Below are 21,559 nucleotides of genomic sequence, written 5' to 3' on the forward strand. Positions count from 1 at the left end.
ATCGTCCTCCCCCCCTTTATTGTACTCACCTGCATGTCTCTACTCATTTCCGCTGTCATCTGCCTTTTTCTGCTGTCCGCTCCTCTGGCAGCTGCAGGACCCGGCCAGGGCATGCAGCGCTGCGCGCGGCACATTTCTTCTGGTGGCTGGTTCCTGGGGAGGAGCCAGCCACCAGGAAGCCTGTCAATGACAGGCTGTACTACACTGACTGCCCTGGACGCGATCATGTGAGTATACAAATACTCACATGATCGCTGCGCAGGGGACCGGACCGGCCCAACTGACAATCGGCCCTTCTGGCAAATGCCCGAAGTGCCGGATGGCCAGTCAGGCCCTGTCAGATGTAATGTGTTTAAGTTAATGTAATGCTTATTTTTATGCACCAATTGTTTGTTTAAAGATTTTTTTGCTGGCCTTTGTAGGGTGAGGTTAATGGGGGATGATTGCAGTCTATCATCATCATCATCACCATTTATTAATATAGGGCCATCAATTTCACAGCACTGTACAGAGAATACGTTTATCATTCACATTAGTCCCTGCCACAAAGGTGTTTACAGTCTAAACTTCCTAACACACACGTCTCCGCTATCCTTACATATTCAGTCTGTATTGCTGCAAGTCTGTGTTGTCAGCTTGGCTAATATTTTAGTGTGTGCTTGTTACAAGTTTGCAACTATATATATATATATATATATATATATATATATATATATATATATATAGCATAATTGATAGTTATACAGGAGATAAACATGGGGTAATGAGGGGAACAACCTGCTACCTGGAAATACTGCTCAAGGAGGACAACATCTAACACTCTCCTGTTACGTTATCCTCATGCATCTGGCTTATGCACTCCCTGCACACTCCCTACTGAACTGTTTGAAAACATTGATTCATAAAAATGCATGTACTTTTATTTTTGTTGTTTCTTGTGACCTCTTCTCCCCACTCCACCTTTATGCTGATGTTATCTATCACCCTCAGGTTCTCATTCTGAATACCTTGACAACATTTCCACCTAGCTTTCTTACATCCTTTCCACTGACCTACCCATTCTTATTCTATTTCAACATCCATATGAACAACTCTACTGGCACTGCCACCTCTAAACTCCTCTCACTTAATTCATCCTGATATCTCTCCCAATGGATATCATCTCCCATCCATCATGATGTACACTTACTAGACCTTGTGTTCTCCCATCTCCACCCCCACCTGCACCCCATGCGCACAGTGCAACACCTAAATGGCTTTGACCTGATTCTCTGCTCAGCCTCGCTTGAACTATTACTCTTTCCTATATCTAACCTCTTCTGCCCTAATGCTGCAGTGCCATTCTACAACATAACATTCACAGTTGCAAATCCAAACTCTAACTCTGACACTCCAAACAGAAAGTGCTCTAGTACCACCAAGAGTGAATGGAGAAATACTCATTCTAATGCAGACTTCCTCCATTACAAATGTTTACTGTCTTCTTAGTATACCATCGTCTCTCTCTTACTTTACTTTAGATCCTTAATATCCACCAAGTTAATCCAACCCCACCACCTGTTTGCCGCCATCAACTTGCTTCTCTGCCCACCTCACCATTCTCTACTAGTTCCCTTACTGCTCATGATTTTGCTACTTACTACTAATAAACTCATCAGATTAATCACCCTATACCCAACTTCTCTTCCATTTAGCTACTCACCCTCAGTTCTTTCTTGATTATTACTGAAGACAATGTCTTCATATTCCTTGATTCCTCTTCCCTCTCAACCTGTCCTTTCAATCCCGTTCCCACCCAACTCCTCCAGACCTTGCCCCCAATACTTGACTGCATCTAGCTCACCTCTTCAACATGTCCCACTCCACGGGTGCTTTCCATTCCATCTTCAAACATGTGCACATCTCTTCTCATCAAGAGTCCATCCCTTGACCCTAATTCTCTCTTGCTACCACACCATTTCTCTACTCCCTTTGCTTCCAGCCTTTTGAAGTGGGCTGTGTATAACCAGATGATACACTTTATCTGCTCACTCTCTTAATGACACTTTACAATCAAGCTTCCTCCTTCTGCATGCCATGAGACTATCCTCTCTAGAGTGCCATATTATCACTTCTCACTACTCTTCTTCCTTGACCTCTCTGTCCTCATCTCTTTGAAACCCTTCACTACCTTGGCCTTCACAGCACTGTTATCTCCTGGTTCACTTCCTACCTTCTAAACATAGCCAGAATATGCCCCTTTCTCATTCAGGACGATCCCAAACCCATATCAAATATCTCATTATCTCCCGCCCTGACTAATACAACCACTTCTATTCGTCTTTCACCTCTACAAACCATCCTAAACACTGAGATGAGACTGATCTTTCTTTATTGTCACTCTACATCTGCTGCAACACTCTGCTAAACCATATACTGGCTTCCCATTCCTCCAGAACTCAATTTAAACTACTCACATTCATCCTCAAACTCCACCAACTCCTCATATACCCCTGACATCATCTGAGATATACTACCTCTCTGCCTCTTTGACCTGCATCTGACCTATTCCTCTTCTCCTTTCTGGAAACCACCTCTAACTACCACCTCCAAGACTTCTGCCATGCTGCTCCTCACTTATGAAGATCCCTATCCTACCTGACAGAACTCCACCCCCAACTTTCAATATTTAAAGTGATCTCTCAAAACCCCCCTCTTAATTATAGCCTATCCTGCCCCCAACTGAATCTACTATATTTTTCTACCAGCTACAGTTCTGGGTCCCCTGTGAGTCCTTCTAGCTCCTAATGTGTCAGCATTGCCCTTTACCTCTAGATATATAGGCAATTGTATTTTGAAGGATTTGTAACTCTGACAGTCCGGTGCTGCAGTGTTTTGTGGTGTGTTACAAATAAATGCTGATCATGATGATGAACCTGTAGAAGATGAAGTACCTCTTGGTCAGTCACCCAAGGTATCCTAATGTTTTATCTTTTTATTCAGGAAAGAAAGACTTGAAATTAATTAACTTATTGACCCCCACAAAATAAAACCACAGCAATGATCTCTATCTTCTTATTTGAACATACTAGTTCCCATCTTGTGCATTGATATGGTTACTTCTCTTTCAACTTAGCTATTAGATGTTAGAGTAATAGACTTAGTCCAGGCAATTGTCAGTACTGTGCCTATGGTTGTTTGACACCTTTATCCTACTTACTCTCACAGAGGACTTGAAATGAAGTTGAAAGGATTCACAGACAATCAGGATTCATGGTCTAATATAGAAGATATTAAATTGGTGTTTTGCCTCAGACAGTCAGAACATTCAGGTATGTTTATATTGTCTCTTTCCAGAACTTCTATACAGCCGAATTTTACCTCAAAAACATCTCATGCAAAATGAGCTTTATGTTACTCTTTGAACTATGCAATTTATCTGTTCTGATAACACTCACCTAATTCTGCATGAAAAGAGATGTCCTTATATATATCAGCCTACAAAGGTCTTAAACTCCAAACTACTTGCCTGTAATGACTAAAATAAAATTAATCTGTAGAAAATATAATGTTGGCAAAATGCATGTTTACTTTGATATTTGGATGGTAATTATACACTACTGAGAGTAGGAATAACTGACTTGAAGGTTTGTGTGATTACTTTTGAGTCATTATTAGAAGTTTCTCCTCTCATAACATTAGAATCTTATTCCCATGTTGTTGTACAATCTTGTGAAATGATTTGTATTGTTCACAGTAAAAATCTTGGTAGCTCCACCTTTCACACATAATAATTGTATAATGTTTCTGGACATCATGTCTTTTCTCCATAGAGGAGGTGTCTGAGATATGGAAAGAGGATTACTTCTTTGGTGGCCAATTTCTGAATGGAATTAACCCTAGACTAATCAAAAAATGCTTCAAAATCCCTGAAAACTTTCCAGTTGGTGATGATATGGTGGCTGCATCTCTGGGGACGTCCACCAACCTTCACAAAGAGCTAGAGGTGGGTTTTGTATAGCAAGTGATGACTAGTGTTGGTTCTTGAATGGAAATGACTTAGAAACTTGTTGACTCTCCCATTTATTCCTTTTGTGCATATTCAATTTAAACGTATGCTTTTTGACTCATATATCTTTCAGTAAACTGCATGATATGTCTTGCAGAATGGCAACATCTTTCTGGCAGATTACAAGTTTCTTCATGGGATCCCACCCAACAACTCTATTAATGGAAAACAACAATACATTGCTGCCCCTATGTGTCTACTGTGGAAAAATAATCAAAATCAACTTGTCCCAATAGCCATCCAGGCAAGTTTCAATTTTGTAATGTCTATTTACTGTAAGAGGTAAAAACAAATTACATGAAAAATTATTCAGAATTCTGTTCTTTTTGAAATATCTAGTATGGTGTCCAATATAATAATCCAGGGCCACCTTAACTACATTATGGGCCCCCGGGCAATGCAGTGCACCGGGGCCCCTAAATATAAATAAATAAATAAATATCTATCATATAAAAGCCTAGCGGCGTGTGTTAGTCTGTGTGTGGAAAAAAAAAAACAAGCTGCAGCGCCACCTGCTGGGCGGAGTTATACACTGACCTACTAAATTCTTAGCATTATCTAATATATAAAAGTAAAAGCCTAGCGGCGTGTGTTAGTGTGTGTGTGTAAAAAACTATTTTCTCAGAAAGGGCTCATCCAATTGACCTGAAATTTAGTATACTGACATTATTTGAAAAAAAAATTAGAATAGTGAAGTCAGTTAACTTCCATCACCCCCCCTTCTCCCCGTGGGAGGGGTAGTAAAGGCTAAATTTACGAGTTGAGGGCTCAAACTCATTTTCGTGAGGTAATTTTACCTCATGAACACACATGTGTAGCGGCGTGTGTTAGTGTGTGTGTGTGTGTGTGTGGAAAAAACTATTTTCTCAGAAAGGGCTCATCCAATTGACCTGAAATTTAGTATACTGACATTATTTGACAAAAAAATTAGAATAGTGAAGTCAGTTAACTTCCATCATCCCCCCTTCCCCCCGTGGGAGGGGTAGTAAAGGCTAAATTTACGAGTTGAGGGGTAAAACTCATTTTCGTGAGGTAATTTTACCTCATGAACACACATTAAAAAGGGCGCTTGCGTCGGGAAGTAACGCTCTTCCCCTGAGGAGGCCTGGGCTAGGCCCAAATGCATGATAAGAACCTTTTTAAGACCTTAAGTAGTTTGATTTGACTAGAATGCATGAGTATCATGCACGGGTTAACTTGTGTGTATATATATATATATATATATATATATATATATATATATATATATATATATATATATAATCACTTTTTTTACATTCATATATTCTTTTTTTTTTCACACACACACTAATATATATATATATATATATATATATATATATATATATATATATATATATATATATATTAGTTTGTGTGTGTAAAAAAAAAGAACATATGCATGTAAAAAAAGTGATTTTATATATATATATATATATATATATATATATATATATATATATAATATATCTCTTTTTTGTTTTATATATATATATATATATATATATATATATATATATATATGTATATATATATGGGCCCCCTTAACTTTCCTTAGGTCCGGTTCCCTTCTCTTCTTTTTTCTGCGCTGAGTCTCTTCTGCGCTCCTCCATGCTGTACATGCAATTAATGTTGGGCGTGACATCACGCCCAACATTCCCTGCGAGCACAGTATGAAAGAGGGGACCAGGGAGGGAGCCGGATCGCCAGCTGACGTGACCACGTGACCGCAGGGGGTAAGTATTGTCTTTCTTTTTTTTCTTTTGCATGATTTTTTTTTTCAGCGCTGCCTCAGATGGGCCCCCTTGCCCGCAGGGCCTCCGGGCACCTACCCTTTGTGCCCAATGGAAGAGATGGCCCTGTAATAATCTAGATACATGACAATAGACACCAAAAACTTTCATGGCTCCAGTTTTCCCCAGTCCTGTAGATCAGCAATCCAGTAATTGGAACATGTTTGCTGGTATGGCCACAAACTTCAGGGCACCAATTCCTCCAAATGAGTTCTGCACATTCTTCTTATATGTCTTCTTTAAAGAATAGTGAAGGTTTAGCACATCAGCATGCTGATAACTGTATACAATGTGGTACACTGCATACCTTTTGTTCCCAGTAACAGTCTTGGCACTTGTATGTCCTTGAACATGGGAAAATTATCTGTGAAAGGTATTAAGGAGCTAAAAATAAATTATTTACAGCAGATACATATCAAAACCAGATTTAGACCCCAGTTGGTAGACAAACAGATTGTACGCCTTCTGGCTCATTCTTCCAACCCAAATCAGAAGACCCTGCTCTTAAATTAGAACAATGTTTACTTGAGCATAAATTAATTTGTGGTTTCCCCACCTGTTGACCAAATGGTAATTGACTCATTTAGAAAATTCCTAAGAAACATCAGTTGAAGCATTACTTGGATACACGTTTTTTTCACAACTAAGATTCCCTAACATTTTAATATATTCAGCTGTTTTATGGTTAAACACATGAAAATGTCTCTGCAGTACAAAGGGCTTATTCACAAATTTTAGCATAGCTGCACATGCAGTGAAGATGCACTGATCGCTTCTAAACCACATGGTATAGGATACGTAGATGATAAAGAATATGTGGATCTAGATGGTGCTGTAGAGTGACACATCTGTTTCTCTTACAGTTGATGCAAACCCCAGGAGAGAACACTCCAATTTTTCTACCCAATGACTCTGAATCTGACTGGTTACTGGCCAAGATCTGGGTGCGCAATTCTGACTTCCAAGTGCATGAAGTGGACACTCACCTTCTCCGCACTCATCTCTTCGCTGAGGTTTTTAACATTGCAACCACCAGGCAACTTCCAATGGGCCATCCAGTGCACAAGGTGAAACCTGTTTAAACCATGGTCCTGAAGAGAGTTTGGCTCACTGCAGTGTTTCAATAAACAAGAGAAAGGGTCAACCACATAAAGACCTTCATTGTGGCTTAATGTTGGTAACATATGTGGATGCTAACTATTTAGTTACCATCAAGGCATAGGTCGTCATTTAGCATTGCTAAATATTGCTAATCTTGTTTCCAAGGTCTTTAAATTTTCCATGTTGTTGTTGTGGTTCATATGGCGAATTGGATTGTTTAATCGGGAAGAGCTGAATGCAAATATCATCCACTGCCTGACAGCATAAGATCTGTATTTATATTTTATTATTGTAGACTTTGGTTTGATTTGTGGAAATGTTCAATAAGAAGACATTTTTGTGGCCTACAAAGCATCAGATGACATTTTCCTAATTTTAAATAATGGTGTAGTCATTGTGTTTTCTGATGGGACAAAATGAAATGGTGCTATGATCATGCCTCTCACAAACTAACATGATCATTTGTCTAAGACTTGATTAAATATTTTGACATCAGCCATTCCAATATATGCCGGAATTGTAAACACCACTAATGCAGGACTTTTACGGACTTGTTTTCACTTTCTTAATAGGCTATCATTTTTGAGCTGCTGATTCTAAGGCACAAATTACTAATTGAAGCAGATTTGAAGGGCTTTATATTTTCTGCATGTAAAATGAATCTCATCAGGCCCTCATTATGGCCTAGAATAGATGTGTCTATAAGCAGTATTTCTTTCTCCCCCCACCAGCTTATTACTCCACATCTTCGCTTCACCCTGGAAATCAATGTCCTTGCCAGAACTCAGCTCATTGGTCCTGGAGGCCTCTTTGATCAGGTGAGACCCTGACTATGCAAAGGTTACACACAGTCTTCATTCCAATGCCAGCTCCAATCTGTTTAGTGCTTTGTCTTGACTTGATCCTGTAATATCAGCATTTACAGTACCGCGGTCTATAAATGATTGTCAGGAAATTAACAAAATGCAAAATTGCAGAAAACATATCTAACACTTAGTCCACTTTTCTCCAGGCTGTGGTGACTGGAAATGGAGGTATTGCAATACTGCTGAAAAGAGCAATGGATGAGGTCACTTACAGCAGCCTCTGTCTCCCTGAAGACATCCAGACAAGAGGAATGGAGTCCGTTCCCAATTACCTGTACAGGGATGATGGGATGAAGATCTGGCTGGCTGTGGAGAGGTAAAGATGCAAATAGATTTGCAGAACATTGGCCTGTCTCAACTACCCAACCAGAGGGAGATGACCTAATTTCCATCTTTAAAAATCCTCAAACTGGTTTATACATACAAGTTTCCATACAGCATAAAAATGCTATAAAGCAACCAACACATAGCAATTTCTCAAACATGTCTTATAAGGTGTGTTCCAGACATCTATAATCCCAGACCCCCTTCTAGCCCCCTTTCTAGCCCATGTATACTCTCCATATTTCACCATCATCAACATTTATTAATATAGCGCCAGCAAATTCCGTAGCGCTTTACAATTGGGAACAAACATTGATAAGACAATACTGGGTAATACATACAGACAGAGAGGTAAGAGAACCCTGCTCGAAAGCTTACAATGTATAGGACAATAGGAGTTAGAAACACAAGGACATGTGCTACATCATATTTTACAATGGACCAGCTAGACTGCAAAGGTAAAAGTATTGAGTGTGCTGTGTGTGTTGCAATGTTGGTCAGAGGGTTGTTGTCTTGCGTTAGCAGTGTAGAGGATTGTAGTAGGGTAATCTAGGGAAATTAAGATGCTGGTTGAGGAATATCATAACCTTGTCTGAAGAGGTGGGTTTTCAGAGAATGCTTGAAGGTTTGAAGACTAGAGGAAAGTCTTACTGTGCGTGGGAGGGAATTCCACAAAGTGGGTGCAGCCCGGAAAAAATCCTGTAACCGAGAATGGGAGGATGTGATGAGAGTGGAGGAGAGACGTAGATCTTGTGCAGAACGGAGGTGTCCAGTAGGGAGATATTTTGAGACAAGTGAGGAAATGTATGTCAGTGCAATTTTGTTATTCGCCTTGTATGTTAGTAGAAGAATTTTATATTGGATTCGTTGAAATACAGGCAGCCAATGTAGAGAATGACAGAGTGGCTCAGCAGAGGAATAACGGTTTGTAAGGAAAATCAATCTAGTCACTGCGTGCAAAATAGATTGTAGGGGTTCAAGTCTTAGTTTGGGAAGACCAGTAAGGAGGGAATTGCAATAGTCGATGCGGGAGAGGATGAGTGCATGAATTAATGTTTTTGCGGTGTCTTGTGTCAGATATGTGCGTATTCTGGAAATGTTCTTTAGGTGTATGTAACATGATTTAGATATAGAGTTGATGTGGGGAATAAACGACAGTTGTGAATCAAGGATTACACATAGGCAACGAGCTTGCAGGGTGGGATTTATGGTCATGTTATCAACATAAATAGAAATGTCAGGCAGGAAGCTTCTGTTTTTGGGTGGGAATATTATTAATTCAGTTTTTGAAAAATTGAGTTTGAGTTGCCGAGAAGACATCCAAGATGAAATGGCAGAAAGACAGTCAGTAACGCGAGACAACACAGATGGTGAAAGATCAGGAGAGGATAGATAAATTTGTGTATCATCCACATAGAGATGATACTGAACTCCAAAGGAACTTATTAGTTTTCCAAGAGAAGTACTGTAGATAGAGAATAGCAGAGGACCTAGGACTGAGCCTTGTGGTACTCCCAACTGATAAGGAAGTGGAGCAGAGGTGGATCCAGAGAAATTAACACTGAAAGAGCGATTAGATAGATAGGATGAGAACCAGGACAGGACAGTGCCTTCAAGACCTAGGGAATGTAGCGTTTGTATGAGGAGAGAGTGGTCAACAGTGTCAAATGCAGCAGAGAGATCCATACTTGAAATGCAATTATTTGTACCTCCAATATTTTTTTATTTCTCCCCTCAGCTTTGTGTCCAACATAATTCATTACTACTATGAGAGTGATGCAGTGGTCAGTGCAGACCCTGAACTTCAGGCTTGGGTAGCAGAGATCTTTAAAGAAGGTTTCTTGTCATATAAATCTTCAGGTAAGAATTAAGAACTTTCTACTGTATTTCGTTAATCTGAGTTGCAAAGCACACTGGTCAGTCCGACTGTTTTATGTCCTTCCATCCTCATCCTCTTCTCCAAAGCTTATGCTGGCCTCACAGTCAATGTGTCTAGTATGGTAAAGGGAAAAGGAAGAACGACTATTTGAATGGGGCACTCTTGGGATACTAACATGTCAGCATTTACATTACGGTTCTAATCAACAGAGTAAAAGACCTACCTAAACAAATTATAAATTCAAATTTAGCTTTTGTTATATAATCATAAAATATAAATTAAAATTCGATATTTAGTATATTTCTACTACTGAGGGAGCACACAGTTATTGAGAGAATATAGAACTCAATATGTACTTTCACAAATACTATTAAAACTGGTTTGAAGTTGACTATCAGCTTGCAGTCACTTTGGACATTGATACTGGCATTCAGACCAATGGTATCAGCTTGTAGTCACTTTGGACATTGATACTGGCATTCAGACCAAGGGGATCAGCTTGTGTGTGGCTGACTTTAGATATATAGCTTTCAAGACAATGCTTTCCTGGCCTTTAAAAAGCTTGGAGACAAATTGAATAACATATAGCTTGACTCTAGCAACACTAAGATTGCTTCCTGATATTAAAATTCTCTGTATATGGTAATTATGTTACATACATTAGAATTTTGCAAGATTCCTTTTTGCATCAAATCACATTTTAGATCATCCTGTAGAGTGTTGGTGGGGTCTAGTTTATTAATGGACTATTCTCTCTGATAGGAATGCCATCGTCTTTGGAGACCAAGTCCTCTCTGATCAAGTTCCTGACCATGGTTATCTACACTTGTTCTGCTCAGCATGCAGCTGTCAACAGTGGTCAGGTGAGTGACACAGAGCATCACAACGTAGAATGTTATAAACTTACTATGCAGAGTGAGTCTTTCCTATTTTCTTTGTCATTCACTGGGGGACACTGGACCATGGGTTATAAAGCCTCCTTCAGGACATGGGCACTTTAAATAATTCTAACAATTAAATTCTCCTCCCTCTTATACCTCCGCATCCTACAGGGAAATCAGTGCCCTCATTACAGGGTGTTCTTTTCTGGGCTGCCTCGGCTGCCTGTTTCTCTTATTTTTTTTTATTTTAATTTTTGGTCACCTAGAGCAGATAGTCCTGCTGGGCAGCAGACCGCATCGGGAGAGCGGCAAGGTAAGTTCTCCTTCCGGGCACCGGAAGGAGATGTTAAAAATGTGGTCAGCTTCTGGTGGGGCCTGGAGCCTGCCAAGCAACCGCACTGTAGAGCGAGGGCTCTACTTGGGAAGCAGGATCAGGTGGGGCCACCTCATCAAAGGCAGGCCTTCACTAGGCACAGTCGTAGCACAAGGGGGTGTCCTCTAGGATGCTGGCTGCACACATGCTGGGCCCTGGGGGGAGGTGTAGACCCCTGCACTATATTATTCACCTCCTCCCTGACGGATTTCAGCTGTGTTCTGAAGATCAGTCTAAACCAGTCACTTTGCCAGCAACTCTGCTAACTCTTTAACTACTCTTTTTCTTATAATGTTGGATAAAGAGAGGTCTATGACTATTAAGTCCTACGGGGGGTGCAGGCCCAAGCAGCATCATTGCACTCCCCTCCTTGACTGATTTCAGCTATGTAATGAAGATCAGACATTGTGCCATTAGCTATACTCTCTTCTGTCTCTACAGCAGCAGGTAAATACTGCTAGCTAGAGTAGGATTGCATTGGAATTATGTGATATATTCGTGCTCAAATTCTGGTGAGTTTTATTGTTTATTGGTACCTTGTTCACGTTTCAATATTGTGTACTTTGTATCTGCCTTTTTGCTGCGCTTTTTCTTTTCAGATTGGAAAAGAGAGGACTATAACTACCAAGTCCTGGGGGGAGGTGCAGGTACAAGCAGTATAATTTACAGCAAAGAAAAAGATCTAACTGGCGCACCATAGGTGTAATTGGATGATAAAATGAATATATATAATGTATATAATATATAAGAGTATAGTGATAAATTATTAATTATTATATTTGATCAGTAGCACATCTGTAATATGGGGTGTGTTAGGCCCCACTTAATCAAGGCAAACTATAAAGAGAGAAAAAGATTATTACAGCACTACAACTGGTCAAAATATAACCATGTCACACATGATGCTGAAAAGTTATATTAAAAAGAATTTATTTATAATATAAACAGTATCACATCTAAATAGATAAAAAAAGTCTCTTAAAAATGCACATATAACACACATATAAAAAATATCTGAATGTGAGCTAAAAATAATAAAAACAAACACAAGTGTAAGTTGTAATAACGCTGTTCCAATAGCTTTGAAAAATGATAAAGCTTAAGAACTCGTTTGATTTTGCAATCTCCAAGATCACTAATAGGAGTTCAACTAAGAAAATTACATGTAGAGACTCTTAAGGAAAGTCGTACCGTGCTGATGTAAATGGATAAAATAAAGTTTTTCAATATTATCCAAAGGTACAGAAAGGATATTTGGGCCACTTCACCCGATTGATGTCTTTGGTCCCGTATTTTTTTTAAAGGTCCCAATCGCTCATTGAAATGACTGAAAATAGATTTAACTTCCAATTTAGTGGAACAGCACAGAGATTTATCCTGATGCATTTCATCACCTGCGCATTAATTTCTTCAGAGGGGAAATACAGCTACACATTTGGCTAGATTTACTAAGCTGCGGGTTTGAAAAAGTGTGGATGTTACCTATAGCAACCAATCAGATTCTAGCTTTCATTTGTTTAGTACCTTCTACAAAATGACAGCTAGAATCTGATTGGTTGCTATAGGCAACATCCCTACTTTTTCAAACACGCAGCTTAGTAAATCTAGCCCATTGTGTTAAGCCACTTTTGTTTTCAATTCCGAGCCACTTTCGCACACTCTCGGAATTGAAAACGAGTCAAAACGTCAGATCTCAGAAGTTTTGGATGCTATAAGTACTGCCCTCCATGGTGTTCTAGCGCCATTTCACAGAGGGACACAGAAGGGGTAACGGGTAGCACAGTCTGTAGAGCAGTTGGGCAGCTTGATAGGTAGAATAGAAAGAGGGGGTAGCAGTGTTCAAAGTCTACAGTGACATTCAAGAGAGCTCCATTGCTAATTGTCATTGCTGAAATACAAAGAGTAGGTCTGGCAGGCTTGGTCTTCTAAATCTACAGTCTTTGTTTGAAAGTGTATGAAAATAATATTATGACCTGTCAGGTGTTCAAAAGTGACTGCAAATTACTTGAAATTAGTGTTATGAGATTAATAATAATAGGAACAAAAATAGAGCAAAATTATGTGATTTTAGCAATTTTTTTAATAAATACAGATCCAAAACCAAAACACATGAGGGTGATTTTGCCAAAACCAAAACATGAAGTTAATCCAAAACCAAAACCAGAACATGGGGGTCAGTGAACATCTCTAATTAAAACCTATTTGCATCGTGTTGGCAAAAAAACTAGAAAAAAACAATATACCATAATAACAATATGAACATTTTTTTACCTGAATTCTATAAACCCTTTCTTGTTTTATATTAATTCTGTATAACATAATTAAAAGTTTATTAAAATTTCCGAAAAGATATGACCATGGAAAACAGGTTTGAAGTTTATATAAACTTGTAAAGACAAATGTCAAATGTTATCACTTGCATATCAAGCTATTATTAAATTTATCTTTACTAGTAACAATTGCTTTATAGTTATATAAAAAATTACCCAACATTTATCTTAATCACAAAAAAATAGAACCCCGCTAAAATCAACCTAGATGGAACTTGAACTCCCAAGATCACAATCAATGCTGTTCCCATAGTATTGTCTATTGTGTTGTGCCACCAGAAATCTGGTCCTCATCTTCTGAAAATCTTTATATATTTTGTTGTGTATAACAATTAGTCAACATTTATCCTATTAACTATCAAAAAAAAAAGTCAGCTAGAAAAGACCATTCAAAGCACTGAGTAGCTTAATAGTTCCTAATTGACAAGTTCCTATTGTTGCAAGTAAACACGGTAAATAACAGAAGTATGGTCTGTCGGATCTTCTATAAAGGAGAGAGGACTCTCTGACACATTTCGTCTGATCACAACAAACTTTCTCAAAGCAATGGAGTCCTCTCTATAGTATCCAACTATATAAAGCTTGAGCACATCTTGAATGTTAAATGAGACTTCTGAGTACACTTGACCAACATCCCAGAGAATTAACTCTTTTGTAATATTTTACAAATACACATTCTTAGACATTTTAAATCATAAACTTTTACTAATGATAAAATTAAGTTTACCATGCCGATTGAAACTTTCAACATACAGAAAAAAGGGGGATTTAGGAAGATCTGACTTCTCACATATATAAAAAAATAATTGAGTAAATATATATCTATAAAGTTCAATTAAATACATGCACATGTCCATACATATGTATAATGCATAAAAGCAGACATATGATGATATATTCATATTTGACTACAAAAATAGATAAATATTCATGTTAATATATAACCAGAACCCCTCAAAGAAGAGCTCAATATCTTTTTAAAAATTAAAACAAATAAACTAAAACTGACTAATAACCTACATCAATGGGTGTCAGCTAGTAATTGAACTCTGTTCATAGAGATATAAATGTACTGAATAGATGTAAAACTAGGATTTATTTTCACAAAAAACCCTACAAAAAGACGTCCTAAACAGTGTATCTATATATTCTACCTACAAATACCAATCATTAAATTCAATTTTATTATTTAACCCATCTGGTGACAGTCTGCAATTTAAAAATCTATGCGGCTTCGCCCCGACACAGATTTGTAGAGTTCATTTTAGAGTTCATATAGAAGAGTCTTCTCTTCTATAGTTCTTCGATAGTTCATTGTAGATTACTATTTTTGGATTAAAAGCTGCTGACAACAGATGAAAACATCAGTGGTGAGTATTCTGGGTATTTATTTATTTTAATAACAATATGTGGTACAAATGAGGGTGTTTTGTGTCTTCATTGGGGTTTTATTATTTTTAATAAATGTATGTGGTTTTAATGAGCTTGTGGTGGTTTGTAAACATATTTTCTTTTGTGGAACTACAGGTCCAAGCCAGCCCATGGTGTCAGGGCATGTTGGCACTTGTTGTTCTCTAAGTGCCAACATAACCTGGCTGCCATGGGAATGCTAATGCTTGTAATTATACAAGTATCAGCACACACTGTTTAGGGCACCCTGGCTTGATGGGACTTGTAGTTCCACAAAACAAAATGGTGGTCATTTATTTTACACTTTTATCTCCATTTATTACCCTACACCCACCACCCAGGGGTGTAGGAAGAGACCTAGTGCTTTCAGCACTGTGCTGGCTGTCCCAAGAGGAGGGGCCCGCTCATTATTTTTATTTTTTTGCCAGACCCCTCTCCCTAGAGAATCCATCCCAGCACCGAACAGCCTGGGGTTGGTTGCATTTTAGCGGGGGACCCCTGCCACGTGTCCCCCTGTTATAGTGCCACCAACCCGGCTGGTTTGCCTAGTGCTGGTTATGTGAAATGGGTGGGTCCTCACGCAAATTTTTTCCAGGATTTTCACGTAACCAGCAGTAGGCTGCCAGCACTAGGGTTAATAGTGAATAGAGGGGGACTCCACGCTTTCTTTTTTTTTTTTATCAGTTTTTTTATTAGTTTTGACAGCTGTCGGGACCTCCCGCTCTATAGACAGGGCAGTGTAACAGTGATGGGTTTACTAATCTCGCAGCTAGATAAGGAAAACACAGCAGAGTTTGCTAAACACAGGGGTGTTTCACATTGCAGCAAAGTTCCAGAGATGACCAGCGATTTTGAAAATCGGGGTAAAAATTGCAGCTTCTGACTACTTTCTCACTACCTATCTCCCTGTGAACTAGCTATAATTGCCATGCGGATAGCCAATCCCACATTACTTACAGCTGGTGGGATTTTCTTCCAGTGTTAGTATAAGACAGTGGGAGGTGTTATCTTTCCAAAAGCTTTTTCTGTTAAGGTATCAGAAAGATTCTTTCAGCAGGATGATCCTCGGGACACTCAGCACTCATGTTTAGGTGGAAATACTAAGATTAATAGGGTGTTTCTATTGGCTCTTAGATGAAAGCTGCTCTTCTGGAGGTTGAGCTGGCAGCATTAACAGGGCCTGTCCCCTGGCTATATAAACTTGGACAATTGTGGCAACAGATGTTTGCCCCTAGTGCTGAGAGGCTGTCTCCTTTCACTGTCCGTTCTTGCAAAGCTTACGATAAGTATTCTAGAATAAAGAGCGATGCTAAACGTTCTAGCTCAGGGTTACCTTCAATCACGTGGAAATCCCATGCAGATTCAATTGGACAATTCCACCACAGTGGCATACGTCAACATCAGGGATATACAAATTCTCTATTGCAATAGGCTTCTAGAATTATTACTGGTTCCCTCTAATGGCGATGCTTCCTGCAACCTTAAAGGGTATGACAGAAAGGAGTCGATGTGCAGTTGTGGCACCAGACTGGTGAAGCCAGTCATGGCAGAGATTGGCACAGCTGGCTTTATTGGTGTAATCGGTGAGCACCTTGTGGATGGCTCATCATGGGGCTTCGGCCGGGCAGTTTGGTTGGCTGCCACATGGGGCTCTATACATACCTTTACAATTCTAAGGTCGATAGATTTAGGTATAGGGTGCTGCGCACTACTAGTTTGTGAGCGTACCCACCCAAAGGGAGTAGCTTTGATACATCACAATTGTCCAGTGTCCCCCAGTGGCTGATAGAGAGAACTAGATTTTAAACTTGCGCTAAATTCTTTTCTCTTAGTCCATGATGAACACTGAGTGCCCACCCAATTAAGCTCTAGATATCCTGGGAAGAAGTTTACCAAAGTTAAATGTTCCTTTAGGGATGAAGTAATTTTTCTCTATCTCTCTTTATTGTTTCTTTTTGGTTCTGTCCTGTGGGACTTGGTTAGTATAATAACTGATTTCCCTGCAAGATGGGGAGGTATAAGAGTGAGGAGCATTTAATTGATAGAATTATTTCAAGTGTCCATGTTCTGAAGGAGGTTCTATACCCCATGGTCCAATGTCCCCCATGGACTAAGAAAAGAATTTAATGTAAATATAAAATCTAATTTTATCCTTGATTTGGAGGTTTTGAGGCTGTACATCAAAAATTATCACTAAGACTATCTATACGAGTCATTGAAAAACAGGATTTCTAACACAATAACTACAGTATGTGTTGCACAAACTCTTGTCAAATTTTTCACACCCTATTTCCATTTGCTTTATGCATGATTGACAGATGAAACATTTAACTAACAACTGATACACACATGTTGTAAGCCTACATTTGATATTATGCAAAGAAACCACATGGGTGTTTCATGTGACAATATTTACTGGTCCTGTGACAATATTTACTGGTCCATGTGGAAAATATATTTAGTTTCAGAGATACAAAATATTACATTTACACTCAAGAGCTAGATCTTCCTTTATAATGTATTATGGCAATGTGTAAATATCCTATGTATAATTAGGAAAATATTGAGAAGATGATTATGCATTTGTGGATAAATTATTCATACATATAAACATGTTTCAGATGATCAATGTTTCTATTGCAGTTTGACTTCTATGCCTGGATGCCCAATGGTCCCACATCCATGAAAACCCCCCCTCCCACAGCTAAAGGGGTCAGCACACCCCAGAGTATCCTGGATGCATTGCCAGAAGTAAACACTACCACTACTGGAATGACCACAGTGTGGCTGCTTAGTAATGAGCCAAGAGACCGGGTGAGTACTATTATCCTGTACGGACATAAAAGCAATAAGCAGATCTGCTCCTTTTGTGTTTCTAGTCTGGGGAATATGTAAGAGAGAATTCTTGCGCAGATCATGATATATACAGCTGTCCATTCATGTACATGCAGCTCTGCTCTGTAATGTATTGATGAATGGACTCAGTCAATACATAAAGAAATCATGGCTAAATTTTGGCTAAAAAAGCTTCCATTAATCAGATTCCTTATTGCTCTCCAGAGACGTTTAGGGGATTACCCTGATGTGCGTTTTACAGAGGAGGGCCCACAGAAGTTCATAAAGGATTTCCAGAACAAGTTGGATGAAATTTCCAAGTCCATTACTGAACGGAACACGAACATGTTTTTGCCTTATACCTTTTTGAATCCCGGAGTGATTGAGAACAGTGTCTCTATCTAACATTGTGTCAGTGTCCTGATCGTCACTGAGTACCTTCTTTTGGGATATGACTAGGTATCCCAATTGTAAAGCGCTACAGAATCTGCTGGTGCAATTTAAATAAAGGTTGATGATGAAGATTTAGGGAGCAGATAGTTTTTGATTAGCTGGCAATTTTCTGCAGTATTGTGATTAAAAAGTTGTCAAGTGGAGCTTTTTTCATTCAAAGATGTAGTTCATGTCATATAAATTAAATGTTCATATTTTCCCCTATATAGATTCATTATTCTTTGAGCGCGCTGCATGTCACATTTTGTAATAAAATCTCTAATTGCTCTTTGTGTTTTGATATTGATTTATAACTATTGGCATTGACAAAAGGGAGGGGGTCATCTGGTGTGTGGATAAATGGGATTAACATTTCGTGAAATGTGTGCAGAATGCTTCTGAAAACAAAAGAGAATATGTTTGCTGTTTGTAATATTCCTGGACTTTGTAGTATACCTATTTTTAATGCTGTCTCCTTTTCCTAAACATTATTTAAAAAAAACCTGTCTGTAAATTTCTATAAAATATATAGACATTTATTATTTGATCTCCATATATAAAACATACACCATAAAAGAGCAATTGAAAGGGCAATATATAAATCTTGGACTCAGAAGACAGACCTTATAAAACAGTATTGCATTCATTGGTTAGTGTGGTTCAGTAATTTAGTGTCCAATCCATTCTGCTCTCAATCCAAACATAAACAGAACAAACTAGCAGTACTGATAAATATATATGGTTGTCAGTCATTGAGGATCCAAAAGTAAATCCACAATCATGCAAACACTTTCATATAAATTGTCTGTCCGTATTAGACAGTCCATGTCAGTTTTGAAGAATGCAAAATACAGTTTAGCAAGAGATACTTCCAGTTAGTAGTGTGTCCTCTTACAGTTTCCAATCATCCTTAATCACTGATATGTTCTGCACTAGCCGGTACACTGCATATGCACACAGTCCTGCAAGAATCTCTTAATGCCAATGTCCATGAACGGATCAAACTGAAAAGTCCTTATTTTTCAGTTTGGCAATGATGAAACACTGAGTATCCCTATTAATACTTGTGTGTTTTGGCACAAGTAACGACTTCTTCAGAAGGATTGAAACCATGTCTTTGTAGAACTTTTGATCAATAACATTGTGGTGTCCAGTCGGGTGGGGTACGGTTTTTCGGTTTCGAAAAAATCCGACACCCACTTGACCTACGAAAAAAGCAGGAAAGTTTTAAAAAACAATGGTAATATTTATAGACTTCCTTTTAAAGCGACTGTGAACATCACTGATGGACCCGAATGCACACCCTAGCTCTCTTACCACTCCAGATCAGGGAAATTAGATTTTTATTAATGTTTTGGAAAACCTTCAATGGTAGATACAATGGGAAGTGCTGGAGGGGGTATAAGTACTTCGGTTGGATCACCATTTGTATTAGGTTGATCCTAAAATTGACCTTGAGAGGAAGCTTATGACATGTATGGCTTTTGGTCTTTAAATATTCTGTTATTGGGTCAATATTTAGAGCAATAACTTTTAATGCATAGGCTGTAATCCAGATACCTAAATATTTAAACCTGTCGGTCCACAGAAGTGATTGACAGTACACAGCAACTGGCGAAGGTTGCCACCCTATCGGAAAAACAACAGATTTGTCCCAGTTGATCTTGTCCTGCATATAAACCAAAGTCCTCAACCACCTCTAAAAGGTGAGATAAAGACCTATCAGGTTCCTCAAGGAAGACCAACATGTCATCTGTGTAAAGTGCTATGCTGTCAGTGATTCCTCCCATCTTTATGCCTCTAATGTGCTCATGGGAGCGGATTAAACAGGCCAGGGGCTCAATCGCTAAAGCAAACAGGGCAGGGGATACAGTGCAGCCGTGTCGAGATCCCTGACCCAGACCAGTTATAGTAGCCTAACAAGACTAATAAACCTGGGTCCTAAGCCAAACTGCTCCAGCACATGCCAGAGATAGTCCCGCTCAACCGAGTCAAAGGCCTTAGCCGCATCCATGGCCTCGACCACTGCCCTCTCCCCAGTCGACCGGATCCTCTGAATCTGTCTAACATTAGTAAGCGTAGATTTGCCAGGCATAAACTCTGCCTGATCTAGGTGGACAATCTCATGAATGAACCCATTAAGCTGTATGGATAGAATTTTAGCCAGAATTTTGGTTACTGGTATCTGTGGTAATCAGGGAGATAGGGTGATATGAACCCGGATACAAAGTGCTACGTGCCGGTCTCCCGCGGCACCTACCCTGGAGCCAGCGCACTCACCTGTCTCCTCAGTGCTCCGTCTCCCTCTGCGATGTCTCCATAAGCAGTTTAGGCGCAGGCCTCCTGCACCCTCTCTTCAGGAATGGGTGCACTCACCGCTGCTGCGTCCCCGCCGGCTGACGCTGTCCATCAGACGTTTCTGCGCATGTGCAGAATCGTCTGCCTCTTCTCAGCTTCTTCCTCATCCTATTGGTGGAATATTCCTATATTAGAACAGTCCTATATTAGACTCCTTGTGTCTCTTCTCAGCACTGGTTCTTTGAGTCTGCTCTATCCTCTGTGATGGAAACAGCTCCCTGGGCTACGGCATTACTGCTCTCTACTGATTCCTGTTTTCTCCTAGCTTCCTGTGTGTCAGCGCTCTGGTGATCCTGCGCACTCTGTGTGGCTGCCAGCATTTCCACTCCTTAATGGTTACTCTGAAGTTCTTCACTACCTTCCACTCATTAGTGGTAACACCACAGATCATCGCTACATTCCACTCATTAGTGATAACACAGCAGATCATCGCTACATTCCACTCATTAGTGGTAACACCGCAGATCATAGCTACATTCCACTCCTTAGTGGTTACTCTGAAGTTCATCGCTACATTCCACTCCTTAGTGGTTACTCTGAAGTTCATTGCTACATTCCACTCCTTAGTGGTTACTCTGAAGTTCATTGCTACATTCCACTCCTCAGTGGTAACACCACAGATCATCGCTACATTCCACTCCTTAGTGGTTACTCTGAAGTTCATCGCTACATTCCACTCCTTAGTGGTAACACCACAGATATCGCTACACTCCATTCATCAGTGGTAACGGCTACAAACATCCAGTTCTCCTACCTCTTCTACATCCCTCCATGGGGCTACTACCTGTCAATCCTTCGCTCCCTCTCTCACGGTTCATTGGGAACTTCTCTAGGGGGCCATGACCTGCAAGTGGAAGCCGCAAAGTCCAAATTCCCTTGCGGGAATCTCTGGCGAACACCTTCCATTTGTTAGACTCCGCGCCCCTAGG

General features: G+C 39.5%; 1 protein-coding gene across 1 annotated transcript in view; it reads left to right on the forward strand.

Moving 5' to 3' along the window:
- LOC142140864 (hydroperoxide isomerase ALOXE3-like) overlaps positions 1 to 18,530 on the forward strand; it is a 34,817-nt gene extending 16,287 nt beyond the window's left edge. Inside the window, exons 6-15 of the mRNA XM_075198824.1 lie at positions 3,208 to 3,311; positions 3,813 to 3,985; positions 4,146 to 4,292; positions 6,705 to 6,908; positions 7,674 to 7,760; positions 7,955 to 8,124; positions 9,871 to 9,992; positions 10,774 to 10,874; positions 17,649 to 17,819; positions 18,066 to 18,530. Coding sequence (XP_075054925.1) covers positions 3,208 to 3,311; positions 3,813 to 3,985; positions 4,146 to 4,292; positions 6,705 to 6,908; positions 7,674 to 7,760; positions 7,955 to 8,124; positions 9,871 to 9,992; positions 10,774 to 10,874; positions 17,649 to 17,819; positions 18,066 to 18,245 — 1,459 coding nt within the window. The 3' untranslated portion in view covers positions 18,246 to 18,530. The remainder of the gene's footprint in view (positions 1 to 3,207; positions 3,312 to 3,812; positions 3,986 to 4,145; positions 4,293 to 6,704; positions 6,909 to 7,673; positions 7,761 to 7,954; positions 8,125 to 9,870; positions 9,993 to 10,773; positions 10,875 to 17,648; positions 17,820 to 18,065) is intronic.
- The last annotated feature ends 3,029 nt before the right edge of the window (positions 18,531 to 21,559 follow it).

This window comes from Mixophyes fleayi, chromosome 2 (genome assembly GCF_038048845.1).
Source record: "Mixophyes fleayi isolate aMixFle1 chromosome 2, aMixFle1.hap1, whole genome shotgun sequence".
Lineage (NCBI taxonomy): Eukaryota > Metazoa > Chordata > Amphibia > Anura > Limnodynastidae > Mixophyes > Mixophyes fleayi.